This window comes from Podarcis bocagei (assembly GCF_964188305.1).
Source record: "Podarcis bocagei genome assembly, chromosome: 8".
Lineage (NCBI taxonomy): Eukaryota > Metazoa > Chordata > Lepidosauria > Squamata > Lacertidae > Podarcis > Podarcis bocagei.
Window position 1 is genome coordinate 59934828 of NC_138133.1, and position 27347 is coordinate 59962174.

The window sequence follows — 27347 nt, forward strand, 5'->3', positions numbered from 1 at the left end:
CCACTCGTTGCACCTGCATCGGATCCGAAACAGGAGCTCCCCTGCAGACTGAACGGACTGCGCTGCGTTGTTCTTTTTCTTCCTCCCCCCCCCCCAATTGTATGCAAGCCTTTTGAGGATCAGGCGCAACACTATAGGCAAAGTAGATTTACTCTTTAAGAAAAGTAGGTAGTTGGAGGCTGGAGTTTTCAAGGGCTCAGCCCAAAACAGGCTCCCCTCAAAAATAACATTCTGCTTCAGCAATTAGTTCTCCACTGTATTTTGTACAATTTATATTTTTATCCCACATACTCCCCCTCCTCATTTTATCGTCAGAACAACCCTGCAAGGTAGGTTAAGTGGAGAAGGGCAGTGATTGGCCAAAGGCCACCCGGTAAGCTTCATGGCCTTTAGAATAGGGTGGCTCCCCACATCCCACCCCAAGGCTTGAACTATTTTGGCAGCGGAAGGGGAGAGAGAAAGAAAAATTACAGTAGACTCTGTTCTGGGCGTGGGCAGGCTGAGCCCAGCATCTTGATAAGGATGCAGATCTTCCCCTTCCTGCTCATCAATCAGTCATATTATGATGATAGTACTAATTAAATTTTTTATTATTTATACCTGAGGGGGTGCTCCTGGTTTCAACACTGTCACTGGAGGCTCAAGTGACTCAGGGTGCCTTGGACTTAGTGGCTTGGAGTGCCTTTTTCCATCTCCAGCTGCTTCACCAGCCATGGCCCCATTTGGGCAATGATGACTGGGCCATGGTACACCAAGCTCTGATGACTTCCAGTTTGGATTATTGCAATGCACTCTACATGGGGCTGCCCTTGAAGATGACCTGGAAACTTCAACTGGTTCAAAATGAAGCAGCCAGATAGCTAGCTGGGGCTCCATTTAGACCTCGCATAACCCTCATTTTAAAGCAGTTGCATTGGTTGCTTGTTTGATTCTAGGCCCAACTCACTGAAGTGTTAAAAGCCCTCAACAACGCATGTCCCAAATACAAATTCCTGAAAGACCGCTTTCTTTCCTATAGACCCCCATCCCCATGTGTTAGGATCAGCAGAGCGGGTGATAGTAAATTGTTCGAAAGTGTTTGTAACACTGTTATAATTGTTGTAACCCGCCCTGGAGCCTTATGATTAAAGGTGAGTAACAATATATGTTACTAAAGTTGCATGTAGAATTAAAAGACTTAGGAGGACTAGTTGGGGGCTGCTGCCATCTTTCAGAATCTGATACAGTATATGAGGCAGGCATCTCACACTCCCTAATAGTAGGGCTAGTCTAGAAGGAAAGGGCTCTGCTTGACAGAAAACTGTAATCACCAGGACCTAGCTAATGACAGGCCACTCTGAAGAGGCCAGGCCCTTGTATTGTCTCCCCCACCCAATCTCCAAAGTAGTTCTAGATATTGCTTCTCCATCATTCTCTCCTCCATCAAAACCCAAACTTTGCCAAAGTAAGTCTTCAACAAAGAAAACTTTTTGCCAGCCACTCATGCCTGAAGGTGGCAAACTGTCAAGCAATGGAATGGGTGGTCAATAGGTTTTGGGGGGATGTATTGATCCTAACAGTTGTATTTGAAATATCATGTGCTCACTACAGGTAAATAAAAAGCTGTTATGCAAGGACCACATGCTCACCATTTTATAAATGTCTGCTCAGCAATGTGACTGAGAAGTGCAGTGCTCTGTCCAGTAATGGACCTGTACACAAGGCTCTAGTGATGACTTCTGATGAACGTGTGCCAAAATATAACTTTTGCAGAGTTAATCAAGTCTATGTAATTTTAACAAATGAATCCATGCATTTATTAAGAGCACTTCTAAAATAAATATATTAGGGTGATACCTAATTAATTTGCAGAGCAGACTCATGGAAATCAATGGATTTAAAATTATTCATGACTACATTGATTTCAGTGGGCATGCCTTCCTCCTCATTTTTCAATTCATTGTAGGTTTGTCCTATTTGATAGCATTGTGTTTATAAAATAAAGAGCTTTAATTCTATATCTAACTTGCTTCAGTACTCTTGCCCAGCCATACTTTCAGATAGCAACAATTCTGTGACTTTTTTTCCTGAAGAAAACATCTCCCTTGTTTTTCTGTCACTGCTATAATTCCTGGTCTTCAAGACTTACTTGCTGAACCACACAGCTGAGAAGCATTTAGTAGACAGAGAGAAGCCTGATAACATGGGTCCAGTTGCAGGCATTAGGGCCTGTCATTCTCAGTAAACATATTTCTTAGGCAGACTTGTAGCATACATTACCACTAAAAGCCTAAAAACAATGTAAGAATATGAAAGGTTATAATCCAGCTTGTTGTCTTTGCTGTGTATCTCCTTCAATAAAGAGAACAGGTCCTAGGAAAACAACAAACATGGACTCTAACAAGGAACATCTTTTTAGTACAGCAAATGATTGCATAGATATCTGCATACCTGCACAGATGTAGGCAATTTATGGACTTTTGTTGACATAAACTATATCCTGATTCCTGAACAAAATTAGAGTTTTTAGTATTGAAGTTGTCATCCTTGTAATTGGCACCTAGACAAAATTGGTGCTCTGTTTGAAAAAGTACTTTATTGAGGAATAGGAATGTTTCAAACACAGATAATTTTATACATAAAGAAACAGACTACATCCCAATAAATTAGTTCAATTGTTTTACTTGCAGAAAATATCACAACTGAGTTGACCTTCTAAAGAAAGGATTTTTCAGTGCAATTGGACAATTTACACTGCAAACCTAGCCCCATGTATCTGAGTGCAACCCCCATTGAAATCAGTAAGACTTGCTTCTGAGTAGACATGGTTAAGATTACACTGCAATTCTACACAGAGTTACTTAGGGAGTAAGTTCTATTGAACTTGATGGGACACCATTCTGAGTATGCATGAATGGGATTGCACTTTGTGAAACATCATTGACAATAGTCTAATTATCTCTTCCTTTCTCCAGTTTTACGTTCAAAAACATTCCTAAAGGTTTTGAAGAACAATGTTTTCATGGCATGGATTTTGAACTGTTTTATTACTGACCAGAACAGACAAGCAATTTTACAGTTCTACTGCTCAACTGCTGCTTTTCTGCAAGTATACCCACAGGGCATTCAGTACATTAATGAAGCCAGCACTAGACAAGACCACCAATTAAAGTGAAATCATTTGCTTACCACCTCATGCTTTTTAACCCCCACAAAAGATGTGTGTCCTCCTGCAGTTTTAAGGAACACACACAATTCAAAAGGTATTTGTTACTTCAGACACGTTATTCTCAGTAATTCAGTCTGCATGCATGCTGACCCTCAGATGCAAATTGAGATTCTGTTTCTCTTGAATTGTAAACTGTTCCAAGTTCTCTTTAACTTGAAGAGACACTTCTTTTAAAAATATATGAGTTGATTTACTTAAAAAGAAGTTGAAAGGAAGATTCAGCGGATTAACTTCATTGAAAGGGCTTGCAGGCGTTTTAAAACTGCAAGAACCAAAGTTCAGATAAAAGATACACCACAGGTTGTATGAAAGGCATGACGTACAAGAAGTTGTCGGTATAGTTAACAAGCAGAGTCTGTCAAGGATGCTATAAAAGAAGGTCTTCATTGGAAGGAATGATAATGTAGGGCAAAGACAGGGCTGGGTGCACAGATTTTAGCAAAATACATACAAGTTGACAGGCAAGTGGGGAAAGGGAATCTCAGGAGCATATTGTTTAAAAACATTAAGAAAGAAAACAACTCATTTAAATGTATCAGAATCAGGAAATTAGCCAGGGAGTTGTTTGGGGAGGGATATGTTGAGAGGTAATACAGAAAAACTGAACGAAGTATTTGCATCTTCACTGCAGAAGTGGAAAGGTGGATACTATATATGGACAGATTTCTTTTCCTGAGGAGTGAATGAATCTGAAGGACGGAGTCAAAGGTGCCAAGAGAAGCTGAAGGAGTTACCAACAAGTTAATGATTAGCAAATCTCCGAGTCTGCATATCATACAGGAAGAGATCCAGGAAATAACTGAATAGTTATCTTGATGTCTGTTCCAGGTGAATTTGGGTAATGTATTATTAAAGCTAAAATTAGTAAACATATATAAGTACAAGTCTTGCTGCAGAATAAAGATGGCTTCTGTAAAGGAAAGGCATGACTTACCAATATGACAGATTTCTTATGAATCCCAAAAAGCATGTGAATAGGGTAGAACTCCTATGTGAAGTTAGCAGTGATCTAGTAGAATTTCTAAGTAAATTTAGCAGTGACAGAATAAGAAGGCAAGTCCTTGTATGGATTGGCATCTGCTGTGCTGGTACAGAGCAGGAAGCAGAGAGAAACAGACATTTTTCACAATGAAAGGTTAGAAGTGACGTCCCAAGATGATTTGTATTGACACAAATGGTTTTAAAATAAGTCCTGTGGAGATAGGGATGAATAGTGAGATGGCCAAGCTTTCTGATCACATCAAATTATTCCACGTGATAAAATGAAAATGGATTGTTAGGAGCTCTAAAAGGACTTCTCCAAACTGGGAGAACGGGCATAACATAGCAAATGCAATTCAATATGAGTGCACATTGGGTCAAGAGCTCCTAACTTCACCTGTTTGCTTGGTGTGCAGCAACTGTTAAAAATGCAAATTCCATGCTAAGGAGTATCAGGAAAGGGATATGAAAAATTTAAAATTCAGTATTACGTCTTATATAAAATATATGGTTCAACCACATTTAGAATAGTGTGAACTGTTTTGATCAGCTGTTTTCAAAAAGAGCAACACAAAGCTGGGGAAAGGGCAGCCAAATGATCAGAGGCTGGAGCACCTTTCCCAATTAGAAAGCTTAAGTGTCTGTGTCATTTAAGTTGGGGGGGGGGTTGATTAGCAGGGAATAATAATAATAATAATACCCCACCCATTTGATGGGTCCCAGCCACTCTTTAAAATTAAATATGTGTGCAGATAAAATGGGTAGAGAGAAGCTTTTTTCTCCCATTTCCATAATGCACAAGGTTATCCAATGGTATGGATTGGCAGAACATACACAGTACATATTAATTCATGGAATTTGCTGCCATAATATATGGAGATGAGCAGCAGCTAAGATAACTTTGAAAGATGTTTAGATAAGTTAGTGGAGGATAGGACTGTCAATTGCTACTAGTCATAATGGAATATGCTACCTCCAGGTTTGAAGACAGTTAAGTCACCAACTGAAAGATGCTGGGGGTGCAACGCTAGAAGTGAGTCATTGCCTTCATGTCCTGCTTGCTGGCTTCCCAGGAGCATCTGGTTGGCTAATGCAGGAGATGGGATGCTGGATTACATGAGCCTTTGGTCTGATCCTGCAGGTCAATTCTTATGAAACAGTTTTCATTGCTGAAGCAAGTAATTACATCCATCACAAAAGCAAGAAGAACTTCATTGCTAATATGAAGTCTCACGTTGGTGATTGCCTATTCCTGATTTAAATTAAGATTAATAGTATTTTTAGGTAACAATCAAGTTCTTTGAACACAGCAGTAGCGTAAAAACACCCAGATACTTAATTTTTTGTTTGGTAATTTGCATTTAATCCATACTGTGATATTTATATAAATGAAAATATGTGCATGGATTGTTTTTAAGAATGGACATTAACATCCTTTTAAACAATTATTCTGTAACATAATCCACAGTGTGGGAACAATTACATTAGTCTTTTAGATGGACAAAGCAATCTAAAGTTTCAGATCTATGAAGGTGTTCCTTCACTGTGGATTAAGAGAACAGATTGACATGATTAATTATGTAAATCTGCTTTGCGGAAGAAAAATATACAGTTTTCCAACATTCCTTAGATGATTTATGCAAATATGAAGATGCTGATTAAATATTCAGTGGTTACTGCTCATGCATACTATCAGTATGTATACATCTCATAATGGATTGTTATAAATTAATTTACAAGTAAAAATATAGGAGAAAATTATAAAGAGATATACACCTTCCAATCCCTCAGTATTTTTTTTTTTTTGGCTTGAACAGAAATTGAAGAGCAATACTTCTCATTTTTTAAAGGAGGACTATGAACATCTACATACAAGTTTATATCCACAGCATCTATTCACTTTTGATTAAGAAGCCAATAAAGTTTCCCTCAAAATAGAAAACATAACAATTTCTTGTTTAAAACAGCCCTACCAAATTGATAGTTTGTAATTCAGTGCCAATACAGAACACTTATTTTCTTCCATTTGACTTGTACCCACCCCTGAGTTTAATGATTATATTTGTTTTAAATATTAGAGAAGATACAGTACTATTTACATATCTATAAAATTTGTAAGTTACAACACAGCAGTAAAAAAAACGCTAGAATATCTTCAGCCAATCCTAGTAGGTTCTTTTAAGCTAAGCTGACCTGGTTCTTACTTTAAAAATCAAGTAAGAGTTGTACTCAATTCAGACATTCATTTATTGACTACTAGGTTTGATTTTCTTTTTAGTGCAATAAGGCAACATTAAAAAGAGCTTTGAAATAGAAAGTTTGCATATGTGTAAAGGTAGTAAGTTTATAAAAGACACATCAGTGCTTCCTAAAAAGACAGCCTAGATGCAGTATCATAAAATTACACAGAGGTGAAGAACAATTCACTATTGTTTAACAATTGTTTTTCTATATAAAAGGTAAATCTAGTTGTAGGCAGATCTTTGAAGGAGAAAACCTGGAAAAATTGCTATGGCTGTATGGGACAAGGTAAGAAAAATATACTTTTGTCTAAACTTAAATAAAAAGATCCACACTTTTTTGTCAAAACAGTTCGTCTCTGTCCAAAATGTATTTCTTCCTTTATAGTACAGGATTAGAAGACAAGATAAATGTTTACAAGGTAAAGAAATAATTTACAAGAAAATATCTTCTGACAGCTTTTCAGTGAAAATATTGTTTTGTAACATTCAAATATGACATACAACACAACAAAAGAAACAGTGAACTCAAACAAAAAAATTCAAACATATAAATACATGAAATATTGTGTAGGCAACAGGGCTCATGCTGAAGGCTAGTATGAAATAACAGTGTGCAATCTACTTGGAAAACAGCTCTAGTGTACATATTAACAAGCCCAATCATGGACTGCAGCAAATTCAGTATTGTCACTGCCGTCTGTTCCCATTTTCAGAACAAAGTTTGCCTTGATTAAATCACCCCTACTCTATTTTATTCATACCTTTGTTTCAGAAATATAATACACACACAAAAGGTATCCATTTTACCATAGGGCTATAACATAGTACGTACCTCTCTGCTGATATAACTTGGGGGGGGGGGAGGAATTCATTGTGAAAACATTGAGAGTTCAGTAAATATGCAATGATCTTATTAGTTCTTTAGCTAAGCATGTTTCAACTCACGCTGCTAGTTTTATGATCACAGTGCACAGAATCCAAATCTAAACAATTAGGTGGCTTTCAAAGTAAAGATAGGTTACTTTATAATACCAATATACTTACAAACTTTTTATAGGCCCTATCATGCATCTAACTTTTCTTGTGGCAGGGGTATAAGTTTCCTGATACAATCTTTTGCCGGCAATGGGTACACCAAAAACCGTCAAGAAATTCTTATTATTGCACAATACATGAAGACCTGGAATTCTCCCAAAAAATTTAAAGATTGAATTCTGACATTTTCTAACACCTGCATTAATACTGTATGACTAAGAAAAGCACGTCAGTAGCATGGACTGAACCAGCGATCAACATGCGCCCAGAATGCACACCAGTAAAAATGCAGTCAAGGGAAGTAGTCTTCATTGCCTATTTGTCACTTCCAGTCAGAGGTTAAAAGTTCAAAGACTGAATGATCAAAGTGCTCATTTTCTCAGTAGGACTATCTTCTGTTAGGAGTATCACAAAATGGTGGCATCAACAAGTGTCATCTTTAAAGCAAAACAAAAACAAAATTATGTACTAAACATATATTGATGTCCAAAATCTACAAAATTATTTAAGGCCAAAATATCACCTACCAGCACATATGGTAACAAGGTCAACATATATTGATTTGCTTGTTCAATAAAGAACCCTGGAAAATTATGAAAACCTACACATTCTGGAAAAACAGACCACATAATCTGAACCAATGTATTGCTTTGTTCTGTTTAAATAAATTAAGGCCAATATGCAAAGAACTATGAACCAAAGCAGATTTTAGGCTTGCTTTTCCTCAAACAACAGTTCATCCCTCTATCATTGCCATGGGACCTAGATTTTCAAGGAAAAAAGGTTCAGAATTCCGCTAGGTTCTGCTCTTGATCTTTCCCATCCAAGTCCAGCCACAGCAGATATTATTATCCCTGATAAGATGCTCTGAATGCTTTTCTTTCATTACCCTCCTGGCTTGCACAGTGGAGAAGGAGATTTTGAAGAAGCACACGGGGAGAGGAAAGGGAATTGCATAAGTGGAAGTCCTCGTGCAGTTGGATACAGTCCAATGTAACTGGTACCCATATATATCATGACCAGCAACTCCTTACATGCACCTAAAATAAAAGCTGACTCTTTGTATGTGTCACAACTTGGCTGGGGCTGGAAGGGTTCTAGTGTTATGGACTTCTTGAGTTGGATCCAAACTGGCCATTCCATAGACAGAAGGCCTGTTGCATTTTGCAGAAGGGACAGAGATCCAGCAGAAGCTCCCTGCTGGTGGAAGGGGGGGGGGAAGAGAACTAATTATTGCCAATTCCCCTTCCTGCTTCAGTGTAGCCATGCAATCTCTCATGTTATTCCAGAGAATACCCCAACCCCCAAATTTTCAGGAGGCACAGGAAAGCAGAAATTACTAGAAATTGCCTCCTTGCTTCCTCTGGTAAAAGCAGAATTCCACCAGTTAGCTGCAAGTCCAGATCCAATTCAATCTCTGTGGATATCGGAGGCTTATTTTTACACAGGATACATGGGTGGCCTTCAATTCAATTTTACTCAGAGCAGACCCATTGGAATTAATGAACATGACTAAGTTAGGACTATTAATTTTAAAAGATCTACTCTGAGTAAAACTCAACTGAAGACCACCCAGGATACAAAGTGCTGCCTTATATCAAATATGATAGTACTGTGTCCACTCACTGCCAACAGCTTTCGACAATGTCAGGCATAGGTTTTTTCTAACTAAACCTGTTACTAATGCAGCAAAGGACTGAACCTGGGGCTTTCAACATAGATTGCAAGTGCTCTGCCGTTAAGCTATCACTCTTCCTCACATACAGTATTGTGTTCAGTAAAGCAAATCTAACCACTGTTATTCCCAGGAATTTCAAATGCTCTTAGATGCATTGCTTATTTCTTCAAGGTCAATACATACCATGATACCACCATTTTGTTTTCTTTGGATTCTTGTTACATGTTCTTACATAAAATGAATTATCAGGTGGTCGTCTCTGCAATAAAGGCCCATCAAATCAGTATATTTCTGATATACAGTATAAGATTATACATACATGCAAAAAAGGCATTAATAGCAATGATAAGCGAACTTGACATTTAGGAGATTTCTTCTCCAACTCTTGCCAGCTTGAAAAGTCAAAATACCCTCTGATTGTGCTGCAAACTTAATGGTTTTGAAGCAGAAAGGGTTATTTTACCTATGCAATAAAGATTCAGTGGAATAAAAGTGAACTTGAGATGCATGATAATCATGTAGGCTCTTGTCTTCGTTTGCGCATAATAATTTTTTTAAACTTTTAAGGTGCTATAATTTATATTTGCTGAAATAAACTAACATAGGTTAGCATTGTAGCATTTGTCTGAATAGACACCAAATTATTATTCAATAAAATGTTTGCATACCTTACAGTGCAATAATCTATGCACATCTACTCAGAAGTAAGTCTCCCTGAGTTAAATGGGGCTTTTAATCCCAAGTAAGTGCACTGGAGAGCAGACCAAGTGCATTCTGCTATATTCCGACACTCCTTTTTGTTACATGAACTAATTCAGTAACTGAAATTGGTATATACACTATTCAGTCTTAATGTTTGTTATTTACTGCATTAGAAAAGCAATTGCCTTTCTTCTACACAAAACCTTATTATTGCAGTAACAGTTACTCAACAGAAATATTTCCCCCCCAGTAAATATTGACTCATTTGACCTTCAGTTCCAGCATATCACTTAACTTAGAACTACTAAACTATTCCATCACGCTTAGAAAGGGAAAATTAATAAGTATCAATAAAACCTCAGTTTTAGAATGGGAGGTTTTCGTAGTATCACAAGGCTATTTCTAAAGACTTACCTTTTCTTTGCAGCTGGAAAGCATGCTAATAATGCTAAGACAAACAGATTGCACTGAAAGAGCTGGAGACCAGTCTTCTGTTAGAATAGATAAACAGATATGACCATTGCTATAAACATGAGGATGAATGGGAATATTTTCACCAGTAAACATGACCTAAAAACAAAATAAAGAATTAATATATTAGCATTTTATTGACAGTATTTCTCTCTCTCTCTCTCTCTCTCTCTATATATATATATATATATATATATCAGCTATGATTTACTTAATTTGAGAGGGAAATTACACATTTTATATAACTTCCATGTTTTATGACATCAATCATTGGACCAAAACATATGCCTTATGAAAAGACATAATTTCAACCAAACTAAATAATCCATACTCATTATTCCTTTTCCAATTTTGGAAAAAACATCAATTACATCCTACTTTCCCTATTTTGTAATATGTAGGTTTTAGAGTCTAGCACTTGGTCATCCACTATGTAATAAATGGGATTTCACTTCTTCTTTTCCATATACAATAATTCCTAAGGTATGATTTCAGATCTTCTTTTATTCCATGCACACAACACAGATTTTGCTATTTCTTTCTTTTGCCCAAGATAAGGATATTGTTTAATTATCAAACTGGTTGACCACTTGTTACACAATAAGGTGTCCAATCAATTTACATCATATTTAAATACATGAGCAAAAGTAAAAATACATTATAACATCAACACATTCACATAAAAGCACATGCTATTCATGAAAAATACACAAAGCTTCTCCTCACCCTCAGTAACAAAAGCAGAAAACTGTGGCAGCACACTAATAGTGAATAACGTCATCATGGTCTAAGAAAAAAAGGTATGGTAGTATTTTACCAAGCACCAAAAAGATGTCAACGAACATGCCAGGCAGACCTCATTCAAAAGCAGTCTACAAAAGGAAAGTCCTTAACCAGGCCCATGCAGAGGGTTGGGCAGCTGGGTATACATGCCGTGGTCCTCAGAGGGCTAAGCTAGTTTAGGGGCCCCACCAAGGACTGACTGCTTTTTTGTTTGAGTTTATAACTTTATTCTAATATAAATACAGGTAAGTCACAGAATTTGTGCAGCACTTTTTGGTTTCAGTGAAAAACAGCTAGCCATGTTACATATAAACTTTAATCCAGTTTGCTCCTGTTTAGCAAGCCATTTTTAAGTCACAGGCACGAAGGCAAATTTCTGAGTGCTAAGGATGAGGCATAAAGATAAGGCATGGTTCACAGTCAATTGCTGGAACAAGGAATGCCACTCAAAATGTCAATATTATTTGCCATGGTGGATAATTAGGTGCTCAGTTTATGGCTAAACTATTCTTATTGCTCGGGAGACAAAGAACAAACAAGTGAAATCTTCAATGATACATTGGGCAACAAATATTAGTCATAATGTAGAAATGGATGTACAGGAACGTTTATGGAACATGGATATAAAATTTACAGCATGTTATAGTTCAAGAGAAAACTATATGAAAATGCTATATAGATAGTACCTAACACTTAGTAAATTGGCAAAAATGTATAAATCAAAGTCGAATATGTGTTGAAAATGTAAAGAGAAAGTTGGTACCTTTTTCATATGTGGATGGTACCTTGTAATAAGGTTAAAGCTTACTGGGAGATGTTATGTAATTAACTGAAAAAGATAACATTTATTTTTTAAAAACCCAAAAGCTTTTTTTGGAAATTATGGGATCAGAACTATCTAAACCGTATATAAATTTATTTATGTATGCAGCCACAGCTGCAAGAATGTTATGTGCCCAAAAATGGAAGGAAGAAGAGGTCTTGACATGAGAATAATGGATACAGAAGTTAATGGACTACGGAGAAATGGCGAACCTACCAGGAGAATAAGAACTCAAGATAACATTTTTATTTTTTTTAGAAAGGAATGGAAATGGTTTATTGAGTATTTACAAACAAACTGTAAATAGATTAACACATTGGCAGGATTAATGTAAAAACCTGCAGTTTCAAAATATATATGGGAATAGATATATAAAATAATATGTTGAGATAATTTGGAGTATGCAGGAAAATGAAAAGAAATGTAAAGAACTCACAGAAAGTGAGTTGGAGTTTGAAATGTTAAAATTATGATTGAATAATTGTTGTTATATACTGTATATAAATGAAAATTATAAATAAAAACAAAACAGCACTTACTGCCAGAAATAAACTATTCTTATTGCTCTCTGAAGAGATAACACAGTGTGATATCCAATTGTAGCATCCCACTTATGCACAGAAGCCTTTCCCTTCCCCACTTCAGCCTCCTATGTAGTGCCAAAATCTGCTTCACAGGATTGGGGAACCCTCCAGAGCAGGGGAGGAGAGAAAAAGGGAAATTCCACAATATCTGCTGGAGTGGCAATGACTTTCGCCCAATGAGTTGTAATCAATGTATAATCAACTTTTGCTACACAAGTGGTTTAAAATTGAAACTAAATATATGATAGTGTAAGTTACCTGAGGAGAGTCAAATGGATACCGACTACTGAATTTAAATAGCAGCTGAAATTTCTCCCCTTCATATAATGTTCCAGGAGCACCTTCCATGTCTACAATCCATCTTTGGAAATAAAATAAATTACACAACACAGAGAAAAAAATTAGTAACTCAATATATCTAGTGGAGGTTTTGAGCTCTAGTTTGCAAGCAGCTGTTTCCTACACTGAAAAGGGTCTTCTTTTAATCTCATAGTGGCAAAAAGCAACTTTCAATGTTGAGGAAGGTCTAATGCTTACAGAAAAAAATCTTTAAAAGTCCTATTGCATGAGCTAATCCTTGGCCATGTTTAAAGGAGGTCTCTGAATTGTACATTCAGTCTACCACCTCCTGCCAGCAGAACTGTGCCTGATATCAAATTTGGACTATAACCCATTCAAATTTCTAATAACAAGCGGGAGGGGTAGACAGGTAAATTGCAATTCTAGCAAGAGCTGCTTTTGTTTAAATTGTGAATATAAATTTTAAATTACAGTCTTGATGTACTTTGACAAACATTATGAATACATTAATCAAGAGCAATGAAGATTTAACTTTATTGAAAGGTAGAGGCAATAACAAGAAAGCTTTTGTGATGCCAACCCCAACTTGTTATTTCATGGGGGGGAAAGGCTGAAGGGTTCTCAATATTCACAAAACTACCAGAACCACATACCATTCTTTTCTATAAAAAGTGATGCCCTTGTAAATCATGTCTCCAAGTGAGCAATGTTTGTACCTAAATCATTTGAAGCTGACAGCACTATCCAGTCACCCATGCATTGCTGAAAGCAGTTCCTAATTGAGTTGTGTAAACTATGTGTACAGTTCTGAATACGGGACACCTTGATGCTATACTGACAACTGTGTCCACAGCTCCCTTCAAAAAAGTCAACAAACATGAACACAAATATTTATAGAATACAGAACAATTGTCCATAGGTTTTTTGCCCTTTCACTTTCTAATTATTTCAGTACCTCACATGAAAAGGTAGAAGAAAGAAAACCTTGAAAATCAGTCTGCATTCCAACTGTGGAGTTTTGTGACTCCATTTAGAATGAGCAGCCCCAAAACTAGATAAAAAGCAGAACATTCTTAATTTATTCATTTAAAAATGCCATCTTGGGCGTTTTTTATGGAAAGGCAGGGTATAAATATAACAAATAAAGAAAACTTCTGTAACTTTACTGCCACCCAACTATTTTGAGAGTAACAGAACAGCTCCAGCTGCTGATTGTGTGAATCCTATACTTACTATAGACTATATCCAATGCTACAGATCAGCAGGCACGTGAGACTTCTGCAAGCACCAAGAACTTCTTTTTCTCCTGTTTGCTCCCTTTTGTCAAAATCTGCTTCAGAGGGGTTAGGGCAGTGTTTCCCAACCTTTTTTGGGCAAAGGCACACTTGTTTCATGAAAAAAATCTCGAGGCACACCACCATTACAGCCCCGTGACGTCAGCGCGCAGCGTCACGCCGAGAGGGACCTGAATTGCTAGCAAATTACATAATCACCTCCTTGAGGGCTGGCTCATATTCTCCGAAGGCAGAACCCCATTAATTAACAGGACAGACTCACACCATAGCCAAGACGAGGGGGGAAAACCTCAGTCATGCACAGTCATACACATGTGGGGGCTAAATGAGGACGAAGACCGGGCAGAGAGCAGGGTTCAAATCACCCCACCTGGCCAGGACAATCCCTGGGTGCTCCCTTGGGCCACTCGCCTGACCCACCTCGCAGGGCTGTTGTTGCGAGGATAACACGGGGAGAACCACGCGCGCCCCCGGGAGCTCCTTGGAGGAGAAAGCGGGCGATGAATGCAATGCACAAAATATATGAGAGGCGACCAGGTTTTGCAGGTGAGGGGCCCCCGCCAGCCTCCACTTCCAACACCCGGCGCAACGACGCCGAAGTTTCCCCCCGGGCTCGGCTCGGGGAGCAGCGCTGCTCCCCCCCGGCTCCCCTTCGCCCTCCCGGCTCTCTCTGCCGCCCACTGGGGACCCCCCTCACCTGCCAAGTCCGGAGCGCCGGTGGAAGTTGCATGCATGCATGCAGGGCGCCGTGTTGCCATTGCATTGCACTGCACTCCATGCAACGCCTGCACGCATGCATTGCCTTGCACACCCGCCAAGGGGTCTCCCCGCGGTCCGATGCGTCCCCTCCGGCGCGGATGCAGCATTGCAAAAATAAAACCCCCCCGATGCAGCCCTACCTGGGGGGCAGCCTCCGCCTCCGCCGCTCCGCCTCCGCGGGGATCCCCGGGCTCCATCCTGCCACCCGATCTCCGCGGGGGCGCAGGCAGGCTGCGCGGGGTCTGCGCGGAAGAGCCCCTGCCCGCCCGGCCGCCGCCGCCGCGCTCATTCCATGGCCGGGAGAAGAGCGCTTCAAACAAAACGCCCGGCCCGCCAGGCCACGCTGGGAAACGTAGTTCGCGCACCCCGCGCGGGCGCGGAGCCCAAGGGCGAGGGGACTACGGATCCCGGCAGCCCCCGCACCGGGGACGGAGGGGGAGAGGCCGGGTGCAGGGATGGAGGGACGGGTGGGCGAGCGAGTGAGTGAGTGGCAGCCGCCAAGCCTTGGCCGAGAGCCAGGAAGGGCCTCCCCGGAGGAGGAGGAGGAGGAGGAGGAGGGAGGCGCAGAGCGGGAGGGAGGGAGGGAACCCCAGGGGTCATCTAGTGACGGCGCCCCAATCGAAATTTTGACTTTAAAAAAAAAAATTCGAATTTTTTAATTTTCCCCGCGGCACACCAGGCAACATCTCGCAGCACACTAGTGTGCCGCGGAACAGTGGTTGGGAAACACTGGGTTAGGGGACCCTTCAGAGCAGACTTGGGGGCACATGGCCTGAGGAGAGGAAATGCAAATCCCATTGCACCAGCGTAACCCTGTGCAGTAGCACTGGATACAACCCCATATTTACACTATACCATACTTGCAAATATATTTAATATAAATGCATAGGCCAATAACTATGTATAAGTATACTATAACAAGCTTGCAAATATAATTAATGCGTAGGTCAGATAATGTACATTTCACAATTTTTAAAACAGTATATTGTTAGGAAAACACAACATCCTGCCCATTTTCAGTTTCAGCTAGAAAAGAAATTATGAAAATATAAACACACTGACTGTGTAATTGAATTCTGGACACTCTTTTCATTCAAAGTCATTCCTGGTGGTGGGTCATTCTGTAAAGCCAACAGTTCTTTCTGTAGCCTCTTCTAAAAAAAGAAAGGAAGAGCTTTTTAAATATTTCATTAATAATATATTCCTTACAGTTGTAACTGTTTAGTACATATTACTGCTGACTAACAAACAGTATTGCCAAACAGGCTGACATGATACATGTCAAAAATTTATAAAAATATTCATATCATGAATATTGACACACTGACATGTGTCAATGCTAAGCCACTGGTCTAAACTTTTAATTCTGTATGACATTTCTGGAAACATCTCCTGAGAAGTGTAACAACTTATTTTCCTTTGGTACTATTAATTCCATATAGTGGTGTATAGCAGTAATATTCAGAGTGATAAGCAGCTTCTTTTTTAAAAAATGTAGCCAAGTAGTCAAGATCCAGAGAAATGGAACACAACCTCTGCATCGCCAGTGGAACCTGGGACTTGTACAGTGGTACCTCAGGTTATGTACGCTTCAGGTTACATACACTTCAGGTTACAGACTCCGCTAACCCAGAAATAGTACCTCGGGTTAAAAACTTTGCTTCAGGATGAAAACAGAAATTGTGTGGAGGCAGCACGGAAGCAGCAGGAGGCCCCATTAGCTGAAGTGGTCTTCAGGTTAAGAACGGACCTCCGGAACGGACCTCCGGAACGAATTAAGTACTTAACCCGGGGTACTACTGTACCCCATACTGTATGGAGAACCCACATAAGAAATCGAGGGACTTTCTGCTTTATGGCACAGGGAGGTGGTGTTCACTGAGAGTTTTGAAATCCCTGAGTGTGCCTAAACTATTAAACTATTGTGGCCTACATCTGGAGAGTCTCCTTTTTGAACTTTAGTCTCTTCAGAATTCCTTTGTTACAATGAGGGCTAGAGATTTTATTTTAAAATTTATCTCAAGATTTTACCGAGTTTAGAGATTATGCAAAGCAGACTTTCCTTAATATTGGCTTTCTGGCTTTGCTTAAAGGTGCAGGAAGCCTAAAACAGGAAGAAAAGGGAAATATTATTAATAGATGCTGCCCTGGATCCTTCTCATACTAGGAAGTGGGGTGGGGGTGGGGATTGAAATCCGAACCACCAACACAGCATGGTTAGATGGCAATGATGAGTTCTGCATAGTGATGTTTAAAAAAAAGAAGGTTGCCAACATATTTTATTGTGTTGTTGTAATTTTAATTATTGTTTAATTGAAATTTTGTACTTTTTCTGTTTTAATTAACTGTTGTACTCTACCCTGGGACTCCAGCATAAAGAGTGCATAATAATGTACATAATACCTTGTAATTTATACTGCAATCCTAAACCATGTGCTAACTCTAACCGTGTCAACTCAAAAGTTTGTCCTATTTAATTCAATGGGGCTTACTACCAGGTAAGTGGAATTAGGGCTGTGCAGCTTAAACCATGGTTCTGATTGTGGTGTTAGTCACTAACTTACAACTGAAGAACACACAGTCCTTCTGTTCATTTCAGGTGCAGGCTTTTAATATGGAAAGGAACTGTACATTTTATGTCAATGAAACAAACATTGGCAGGTTGCTACATTGTAAAAGAAATCCCCAAACATAAGCGGAAGAGGAAGTTTTCACAAATTTACATTGATAATTGGTATTTCTGTTTCTAGAGAACAGTAGCAGCACTAGCAGCAGTCACAAGTTACACACAAGCTGCAGAGACAAGTTTTGTCCTTTACTTATTGGTATTTTTTAAAAAATGCTCAGGCTTCAGTTGTTCCCCAATGCATTCTCTTATTTTATACTGTATCACAGACCTACTCAGGAGCTACAGAAGTAACAAATGACTAATTTGTTTACTTAAAACAAGGGGAAAGAATTCAACCCCACCCTTTTTACACTCAAATTACTAGGTTATTAGCAAAAAGAGAATATTTAAAGGAAATTAGAAGCAAAATGAATGGATTAGTACAAGTTTCTGTAAAAGTCGAATACAGTATAAAATGATTAGACAGTAACAAATTAGACACAATTATGGCAGCCTTGAAATACAGGGTCAGCAACTATGAAAACAGGAAAGCTAGAAGGTAAAAATTAAGGTTATCCTGGTACATATCATCCCTTAATTTCACATGGTGAACTATCTGTGCCTTCTCTCTGCCCTACCTCACATCTACTACATTCAACACACTTTATTCATAAATTTGCTTTACTTTCAAATGCAAAGCAAGGCATGATTTGTTCTCATGTAAGGACACAGCATCCATAGGGAGACAGATCCCTATAGAGCTCAGACTTCTATTTTTACCGCACAGCACACGCACACAGGTATTACTATGGAGAATGCAAGGTCTGCAAATGCCTACCATATCCCACCACCACCACGGTCACTTGAGAGCACAGTCAAAGTTGAATGGAGATATGTGATATGCACACAGACTTCCTATTCCCTGGACTGCTGAGGTGGGTGTGGGGAGAAAACAGATTCCAGCAAACCTTATAGAGATCTCTTCTCAAAGGCACTGTGTCCTTCTAGACTCAAGGAAATAGATTTTGCCACTGGAATACAATCACAGTTTTATCAAATATTTAACATTAAGCATTTGGCATATATTTAGATCATGTGCTCTAACATGCAACATGAGGATGACCTATGCAGAAGTTTTTAAAGCACTCTTTGAAGTGGCAGCATAGTTTAGAACTGTTTTAAATGTGCTTTATAGTTTTTAATAAAATAATAATAATAATAATTTTTATTTATACCCCGCCCTCCCCAGCCAAGGCCAGGCTCAGAGCGTCTTACAAGCAATAATAAAAACAAGTTGAATGATTACAACTTAAAAACAAAATTAAAATACATTAAAATATTGAAACATGAAAATATTAAAATGTAGCCTCCTCGCAGGAGGAGAAAGAAAAGAAAAAAGAAAGAGAGGGAGGGAGGGAATCAAATTGGCTCCAAGCCAAAGGCCAGGCGGAACAACTCTGTCTTACAGGCCCTGCGGAAAGAAATCAGATCCTGCAGGGCCCTGGTCTCATGAAGCAGAGCATTCCACCAGGCCGGAGCCAGAGTTGAAAAGGCCCTGGCTCTGGTTGAAGCCAATCTAATTTCCTTAGGGCCCGGGACCACTAGGGTGTTGCTATTTATGGACCTTGAGGCTCTCCGTGGGGCATACCGGGAGAGGCGGTCCCATAGGTACGAGGGTCCTAGGCCGTGAAGGGCTTTAAAGGTAAAAGAAGCACCTTAAATTTGACCCTGTACTCTACCAGGAGCCAGTGCAGTTTGAAAAGCACTGGGTGAATATGCTCCCATGGTAGAGACCCCGTGAGGAGCCTCGCTGCAGCATTCTGCACCCTCTGGAGTTTCTGGGTCAGCTTCAAGGGCAGCACCACGTAGAGCGAATTACAGTAGTCAACCCTGGAGATGCCCGTCGCATGGATCACTGTGGCGAGTCCCTATCGATTTCATAACAAATGCCCATGTACCTCTTTGAAAGACAATGGAAAGTTACCCTTTCCCGCAGGAAAAACCTTCCATTTAGTTTCAACTCTCCTTTTTCTGGTCAAGTCGCTCAGAGTGAATGATAGCAGGCCAATTTAAAGTGGCCTCAGATGAAAAATTATTGGGCTACAGTTCCCATCTTCCATGCCTACTAGCCACGCTAGCAGGGGCTGATGTGAGTTGTACTCCAACAACAAATGGGGTGTGCTATGTTGGCTACCCTGACACATTTCAGTCTGGCTAGTTCTGAGAACAAGACTGCCTCAGATGCCTAAGTATACAATCTAAGCAAGCAGTTGGTAGTGGGGAGGAATGTATATTTGGCTAGACAGTATCCTTGATGGGATGGTTACTTTTATGTCTTTTTCATTGATATTTCTGGAAGTTTTGCCTGCTGAGGTAGTACAATTACACACACACACACACACACACACACACACTGTTTTGTCTTATTATCTTGCTTTCATTTTTGTATATTTTATTCTGAAGTTCCACAGTGAGGACATTACTATCAGCACCAGTTGTGCCTACATTTGTAGCAGCCCTGTGAGGAAGGTTTTGAAAACCAGTCCTTCTGCAGGGCACCAGTGGTGGTGACCCAGAAGGGGGCAGCACCAAAGGAGGTTGCCTTTGGGACTGGAAGGCATGCCCATTAAATATGTATTTGGATAGGCAGGGAGGCGGGGGATACTGGAGTTGATGGTGTTACCCTTTGCAGAGTCCTAGGCAGATGCAGATAGGACAGTGGGAATTGGAAAGGTCAGGTGAAGGGAAGACAAGGCATTGCATGCTCTCTCACTTTCAAATCCTTCCTTTAACCCTACATTTCCTGGTACACATGACTGCAACTCATCAAACTTGCAAGTGCTTCTCCTGAAAGCTAGGCTGATGAATGGTAACACTGCTGCCATCAGGATTTAATCCTGGATGAAGATGCTGATTATTACAGAGATAGGTTGGATGATGGTGGTGGTGAGGTTATTCTCTCCCAATTTGCTTACTGAGTTCCTAGGCACAGGATCAGCATGAATAGGGATCAACATTGTCATGGTTCATCAATGTTTCACTCACTCAGCCCAACAATCCACTGAATATACTAAATATAAATGCACACGTAGTGTTGACTTCTCAAAGCAGAATAGTTTCTGCCTGTTTGCAGCCCACTTTACCATCTTCTAGTGTCCATTTCTCAACTGAGACATATATTCATGCCAATGCCACCTTGAGAAAAACAGCTCAGGACTTCTTGTTCCCCACAACAACCCTAAGCCTCAAATGATATTCAGCCTGGCATATGCTTGATTCACTGATTTCATTGCTACAGACAGATAATTACCTAGTCAGATTTGGGCTGCTTTTGGTACCTGCAGGGATTGAGTACCCATTACATAGGCTGCCACTGAAAGCTCATGAAGCCAAATGCATTCCTGAAGTCCTTTTGGATTTTCCTACTGACATGCCTGGTGGTTCTGTCATGGTCCTGACTAATCCTTGGAATAGAAAAATTACCCATTTATTCCCAAAGACTTATTTGTAGAGTTCATCTATCTCTTTGGTTTCCAAGGAGTTGAGAATGTAACAAGAATACAAACATAACAGCCTAATCTGTATTCAGGGGCATCTAATAGAGCAATTCTGGGTGGTGAAACCCCTTACAATTTGTCAAGGAAGGAAATAGATAGAAACTTTGGTGGTCCACTCTGACTATTATGCAGATAAAATTACTTGCATCCATTCCAAGTTAGATTTCATTTTTCAAACAAAATGGGAGATGTCAGATGCTGTGGATGCCTTTCAAACTGTTGGCCAAGATGACATGGACACTCTCCTTAGAGAAGCAAGACTCCCACATTTATGAAGCAGGCCTCTGGATCAAATGTGGCTCCCACATTTATGAAGCAGGCCTCTGGATCAAGGTGTGATTTCACTGCTTACATTGCTCATTGCATCACCTACATCAAACAGGCAGTGGATGCAATCAAGCTTGAAACAGTGAATACATGCTGGTGAAACTTGTGGAAGGAATGCACACACAATTTCAAAGGATTTCCAACCATTGCCATTGGGGTGGAGAACATTGTGCAGATGGTCAGGCAAATGGGTGGTGGTGGTTTTGTGGACCTCATCCAGGAAGAAGTGGGAGAACTAATTGAGGGTCAACAGGTATTGCCTATTGAAGAGCTAGAGGAACTGGTCAGATCAAGTTCAGAATGTGATGATGAGGATGGCAAGCATGAGTCAAAAATTTTCTCAACTCTTCTAAGTGATAAAGCACACAAATGATCTGACTGCAGAATTTGACCCTTCCATGGAACACAGCTTCAAGATCATCCATGGGATTACAGATGATCTCAAGGAAATGTTTGACAAGTTCAAGACACAACAGCAGCAGCTGCCAATCATAATGTTCCTCACAAAGAAACCACCACCAGCAGCACTAGATGTGGCCATGCCTCTGGATCTGAACCACAACCAAGCACTTCTGGCTACCAGTCAACCCCCTGGTCCTAATATCATCTGAAGCATCATCCAGTGACAGAGAGGAGGAGGAAGACTAAGAGCTGCATTCATCCCTCATCGGTAACTGCAACGATGGTATTCTAGGGGTTGTTCCAGCTTTACACAATTTTACTTATACACAAGATGGCCAGGAATGTAACTTCCACATAAGATGCAGTTCTCCATTATGTTGAAACTCAGAGAACTGTTTAAAATATAGTTTTGAACAAGTCAGAATTTGAAAGCATGGTGTGTTCCTGTCTATTCCACTTATCTTTCTTAACACCACAGTTCACTGAGTCTAGATGTTACAGGAAACTAGTTTGTTTAAAATGAAGTGAAATTTTCTAATATCCTTCTTGTGCGCATGGAAGGGGAGGGCAAGGGAGAGAGGAATGCCTAATGACAAAACAACTCACTCCCATTCTAGGAAAGGTTATGGTTTCTCATTATATCTGAACCAATCCAAAAAGCAATGTGGTTTCACATGTCCAATTACAATGAGTCAGTTCTTGACATATGTTCCAATCCTAAAATGTGTTCAGAGCAGAGCATAATCTCATAGTGCTACATCATATTATTAGGTGGGTATTTCATTATGCTACATGCATTTCTTATTTTCCTTCAGCTGCATTTCATTTCAGCGTATTATACATACACTGTGTGTGTAGTACATACCACACACATACACACACACACAAAAAAAAAAACACATCAGATTTTTAAAAATAGCACAGTTAAAATTAAGCGAGAATTAGTCGCCCTAGGCCATCTAGCAAACTTCATGGCTGAATGGGGGTATGTATCAATGTACCATCATGCACCCACTGCACTAAGATTAGCTTACTTCCTGCTTAGACACCACCTTCAATTGCTAGAAGTGGTAAAATAGATTATGAAACACACACAAGTTAAACTGCTGGTTTTAAAATATTCAAACATTATTGTTTTTATTTGCTTAGTAGGAGACCTGCATGCAACACAAAAGAATAAACAAAAGTTTAGCTCTCTAGGCCAGAGCTTTCCAAACTGTGTGTCGTGATACGTTAGTGTGTCACCTGCAGTGTGTAGGTGTGCTGCACAATGTTCCCCACAGTCCTTGGGATTGGAAAGGAGTTAGTTTCATCACCAATTTGCTTGTAAAACTGAACTGCTGTGTTGCGAAATGATGCATGTCTAAAAGTGTGTCACCAACATGAAAAGTTTGGAAAGTTCTGCTCTAGGCAATTAAACTGGTGCAGTGCCATAGAAAATGCAGAATTCTTTTATAAATGTGGCCTCTTTGGGCAATTTCTTGCTACTAAATATCTAGTGCCCCATACTAGATACAGTAGAGAAGACCAAAGTGTCAAGCCCTCTCCTGAGATACAGTATACCCTGGGAAACAGGGAAGTGACACCAATAATTGAATGAATTACACATTTAAATTAAATATGTCATCAGATGAATTATTCCCTAAGACTGAACGGAATACAAGAGTGTTCAAGAGTGCTATACAGACATGAAAGCTGGAAATGATGTTAAATACCTTCACTTGATTCTCTGATCAAATTGCCTAGGGAAATAAGGTATCCCTAGCATATTATCCAAAAGTTTAATCAATACCCCTGACAGCACAGTATCCACAATAAGAAACAAGAGCTGAATTTCACAATGCCAGAAAGTTACCAAGAAATTAGAACAAATACAACACAATTTCTATCGTGACTAAAAGTAGTGCACTTTAATGATCACAGAACTGAGAAACTTGCAAGTTCTCATTCTGCAGTGTAAAAGCTAAGGGAAATGTAAAAGAAGCGGAGTGGTAGAGATGGAGTGGGGAGAACCCACAAAAACATTAATGTTGTGTGAATCCAAAAAAGCCTTCATTTAAAAGAACTATTCTCCAACTGCTCCAACGCAGTTTTACAAGTCAAGTTCTTGGGGAAAAAAATCGGCAAATTTAATCTCCAATCTGGTATTATTTAAACTGAATATAAATAAGGTTTAGATTTTTGTCTGTCCATCTGTTTGGAACATTAGATGTCTGTTCTGCATGTTTTGTTTAATCTTGCTTCACATAATTTAAAAATATCCTTTGTTCTTTGATATTAAAATATGTAGTTACTGTACTTCTTATATTTTAACATCAATTCTAAATTGAAATCACATACATATTGTCCTATGTTTTATATTTTATGTAGACTGCTCAGAGGTTTTGATGATTAAGCAGTATATAAATCCTTGTTTCTTTGTTTTAAAAAAAGGCGCAACACTGGATGCACTGCTTTCATCCAAAAGCAACAGAAAGCCCAGTGGAACATTAAAAGACATTAGTATTGTAATATGTGTTTTTGACAGGCAGCCCTATTTCATAGGATGATGTACTTGTCTAAGCTGGTCAAGCTTGTAAGTCCACCTCTATGGGTTGTAGAGCCATTGAAGACAATAGGACATGACTGATGTCAACGGGTCTATTCCAAGTACAGTGGTACCTCGGTTTACAAACTTCCTGAAGTCCGTTCTTAAACCAAAGCATTCTTAAACCAAGGTGTGCTTTCCCATAGCAGTGGGGGACTCAATTTACAAATGGAACACACTCAACAGGAAGTGAAACATGTTCTTATTCCAAGGCAAAGTTCACAAACCAAAACACCTACTTCCGGGTTTGCCGCGTTCTTAATCCAAGTTGTCCATAAACTAAGCTGCTCTTAAACCAAGGTACCACTGTATAACTTTATCTACAAAGGGCTGTAGCCTAATACCACCACACGAGGTAATAATGATATAAATAAATGGTGCTGATTTGTTGATTTCGTAGCCTAGCATCTTTCCTAAACTGCTTCTCATGCACCATCACATCAGTAATCCCACAGAACAGCTCTGTGGCGGGGCGAACTGCGGGACCTTTTGGTGAAGGGCAGATCTGAACAGGAAATTTCACACCAAACAAGCTTGCTCTCCTTTTTGAAGTCTGAAGGACAAGGCACAATAGGTGAGAAGGGGTGGGGGGGCGGAGCGGGAGAGAAAGAGAGAAACGTCAAAGCATCAGGCAGAGGACGGCGCTACCGTCGCTGCTCCTTCCTAAAGCAAAACATACAGTGACTAACGTATGCAATAAAAAAAAAGGAGAAGGACGTCAGAATGACTTTCCACACTTCCTGACTTTGAGCGACCCTCCTCCTTAAATCATCCCCTCATGGATCGCCACCCCACCCCCCAAACCGCCCCGTATCAGCCCTGCGCTGAAAATTACCCTGAAGAAAAGGGAGAAGTTTAAAGGGAAATCGCTGAGGTGCGACTAGACCTGTCACAGCAAAAGCCAGCAAGGCCCATTCAGCTCTCCGGCGCCGGCGCCTCCTCCTGCCTCCCAAGCAGCTGCAGCAGCAGCAGCCCGGGCCAAGCCACCCCAGCCCTAAACCACACCTAAGGGAAGAAGAGCCGGGGGTCACGCACCTGCTGGTTCCTGGTACCGGCCCAACCTGGAGCGCGCGCACCTACCCCCCCCGACCCCAAATAAATGCCCGGCTCCTTTTGCCCCAGCTGAGGGAAGGGCTTCCCTTCGGCCTCTCCCAAGCCCCTCGCTGGGCTCCCAGGCTCCCCTCGCTCCGGCGCCAAGTTCCTCATACGGAGTCCCTCCCGCCGCTCGCCCAGGAAACGCCACAACAGCCGCCGCTTCCTCCTCCTCCCCGGAGCCGCATCCACAGAAAGCAGCGCAGCAGCAGCAGCAGGGGCACGAGAGGAGAGCCGCCCCCGCGCCAACCGCCGCTCTGCCCTCCCTCCTCCCCCCGCCCGCCGGCCCCGCCGCCTTCTTTCCGCACCCCCCCCCGTCCCCCCTCTCTTTCTCCCCCTCTACACCTGGGGACGAAAGGACACGCCGCCCCAGCCTGGCCGCCGCAAGCTGCTCACCTGCATAGACGCCATGATGGATCCGCCTCCCTCCCTCCCTCCCCCCCTCTCTCTGAGCCGCCGGCCCGGGCCGGGAGGGAGAGAGAGACAGAGACAGAGGCGGAGAGACGCAGCGCGGCGGCGGCGGCGGCAATAGCGCCGGCACCCTTTCCTCGCCTCCTCCCCCACACCCCGTCCAGGTCACGTGGGCGCGCCGGCCAGCCCGAGGAGAGAGCGCATGCGCCGGGAAGAACCGCTGCCGCGATCGCTTCCAAGTAGGCGAGAGGGACAGTTCCGAGCGGACGTCGAGAAATCCCGTCCTTCGAAAAGCGGGGCGCCAATGTCGGCTGCCTGAAACGGTTCTCGCCTAGATCGCCTTTTTCTCTCGTTTTTTTGTGATTGTTTAATCTCTGCTTCCTATTAAATCGAAAATAAAGGCGGCTTACAAAAATTAGAAACCCAGTTTTTTTATCTATAAGATGCCCCGAGTCCGTCAGGGGAAAAGGCGGGGTATAAATAAACATATAATTACAGTATAATTATAATAATCTTAGGTGCTGAGTGCCATCCTGGTACTTTCCTGCAACCAGAGGAAAACGTTTAAGGTGAGGGTTTCTAGGAGCAACCCAGCAAAGTAAGGCAGACCTCCTACAATCTTGTCCCTGTCCTTTAGGACAGAGGTGGAGCAGCTGTTGCCCCCAGTTGTAACTTCCATGGTCTGTAGTTGTGCAAATGCTGGTGATGAAGAAGGAACTACTACTACTGACAATACAGTTCACGGGTGGCGCTGTGGGTTAAACCACAGAGCCTAGGGCTTGCCGATCAGAAGGTTGGCGGTTCAAATCCCCGCAACGGGGTGAGCTCCCATTGCTCGGTCCCTGCTCCTGCCAACCTAGCAGTTCGAAAGCACGTCAAAGTGCAAGTAGATAAATAGGTACTGATCCGGCGGGAAGGTAAACGGCGTTTCTGTGCACTGCTCTGGTTCGCCAGAAGCGGCTTAGTCATGCTGGCCAAATGACCTGTAAGCTGTATGCTGGCTCCCTTGGCCAATAAAGCGAGATGAGTGCCGCAACCCCAGAGTCGGTCACGACTGGACCTAATGGTCAGGGGTCCATTTACCTTACTGATAATACACTTTTAAATTCATGTATTTGACCAGCACTGCACAATTAAAATAATATTCTAGCCTGAGTCTAAGTTTACTTAGTGAAGTTCTACTGTATTCCATAAAGTTATCAAAGTTATCAAAGTAGGTACACAAGGCTACCTACTATATGGGAGCCTTTACAATTTCTACTCATGTCACATTGCTTTTTGCAAACTGTTATATATGCTATCTTGTGATTTGAAACACAAGAATCACTAAATCCCAATTCCCCTGTTGTTCTGCAGGATGTTTGATTTTTATATTATTAAAAGTAAATGAGATGTTACTCTGTTTTACACTCTTACCTGCTGTAAGAAAGAAACCAGGAAGTACTGTGGTGGCATTCATATTTCTTGTTAAATATTTCTGTATATTAAAAAACTCAGTGTA

The 27347-nt window shown here is 40.9% G+C and overlaps 1 protein-coding gene and 1 long non-coding RNA gene across 4 annotated transcripts; one reads left to right on the forward strand and one right to left on the reverse strand.

Moving 5' to 3' along the window:
* Positions 1-610: 610 nt before the first annotated feature.
* On the forward strand, positions 611-6949 carry LOC308593099. Its single transcript, XR_014010697.1, has 2 exons — positions 611-1134; positions 1263-6949. It is a non-coding gene; the product is annotated as an uncharacterized lncRNA (long non-coding RNA).
* Positions 2557-25996, reverse strand: UBE2W (ubiquitin conjugating enzyme E2 W). 3 transcript variants are annotated; one of them, XM_081205279.1, is made up of 6 exons: positions 25832-25996; positions 15925-16016; positions 12767-12869; positions 10262-10417; positions 9329-9404; positions 2557-7904 (listed from the first exon to the last, which is right to left on the reverse strand). In XM_081205279.1, exons 1-6 carry the CDS (start codon positions 25844-25846, stop codon positions 7891-7893), a joined length of 456 nt encoding a protein of 151 aa, XP_081061405.1. In that variant the 5' UTR covers positions 25847-25996; the 3' UTR covers positions 2557-7890. The 3 variants fall into 3 exon arrangements, with proteins under 3 accessions (XP_081061405.1, XP_081061407.1, XP_081061406.1); XM_081205281.1 differs by lacking the exon at positions 25832-25996 and adding an exon at positions 20781-20930; XM_081205280.1 differs by lacking the exon at positions 25832-25996 and adding an exon at positions 18309-18330.
* Between the last annotated feature and the right edge of the window lie 1351 nt (positions 25997-27347).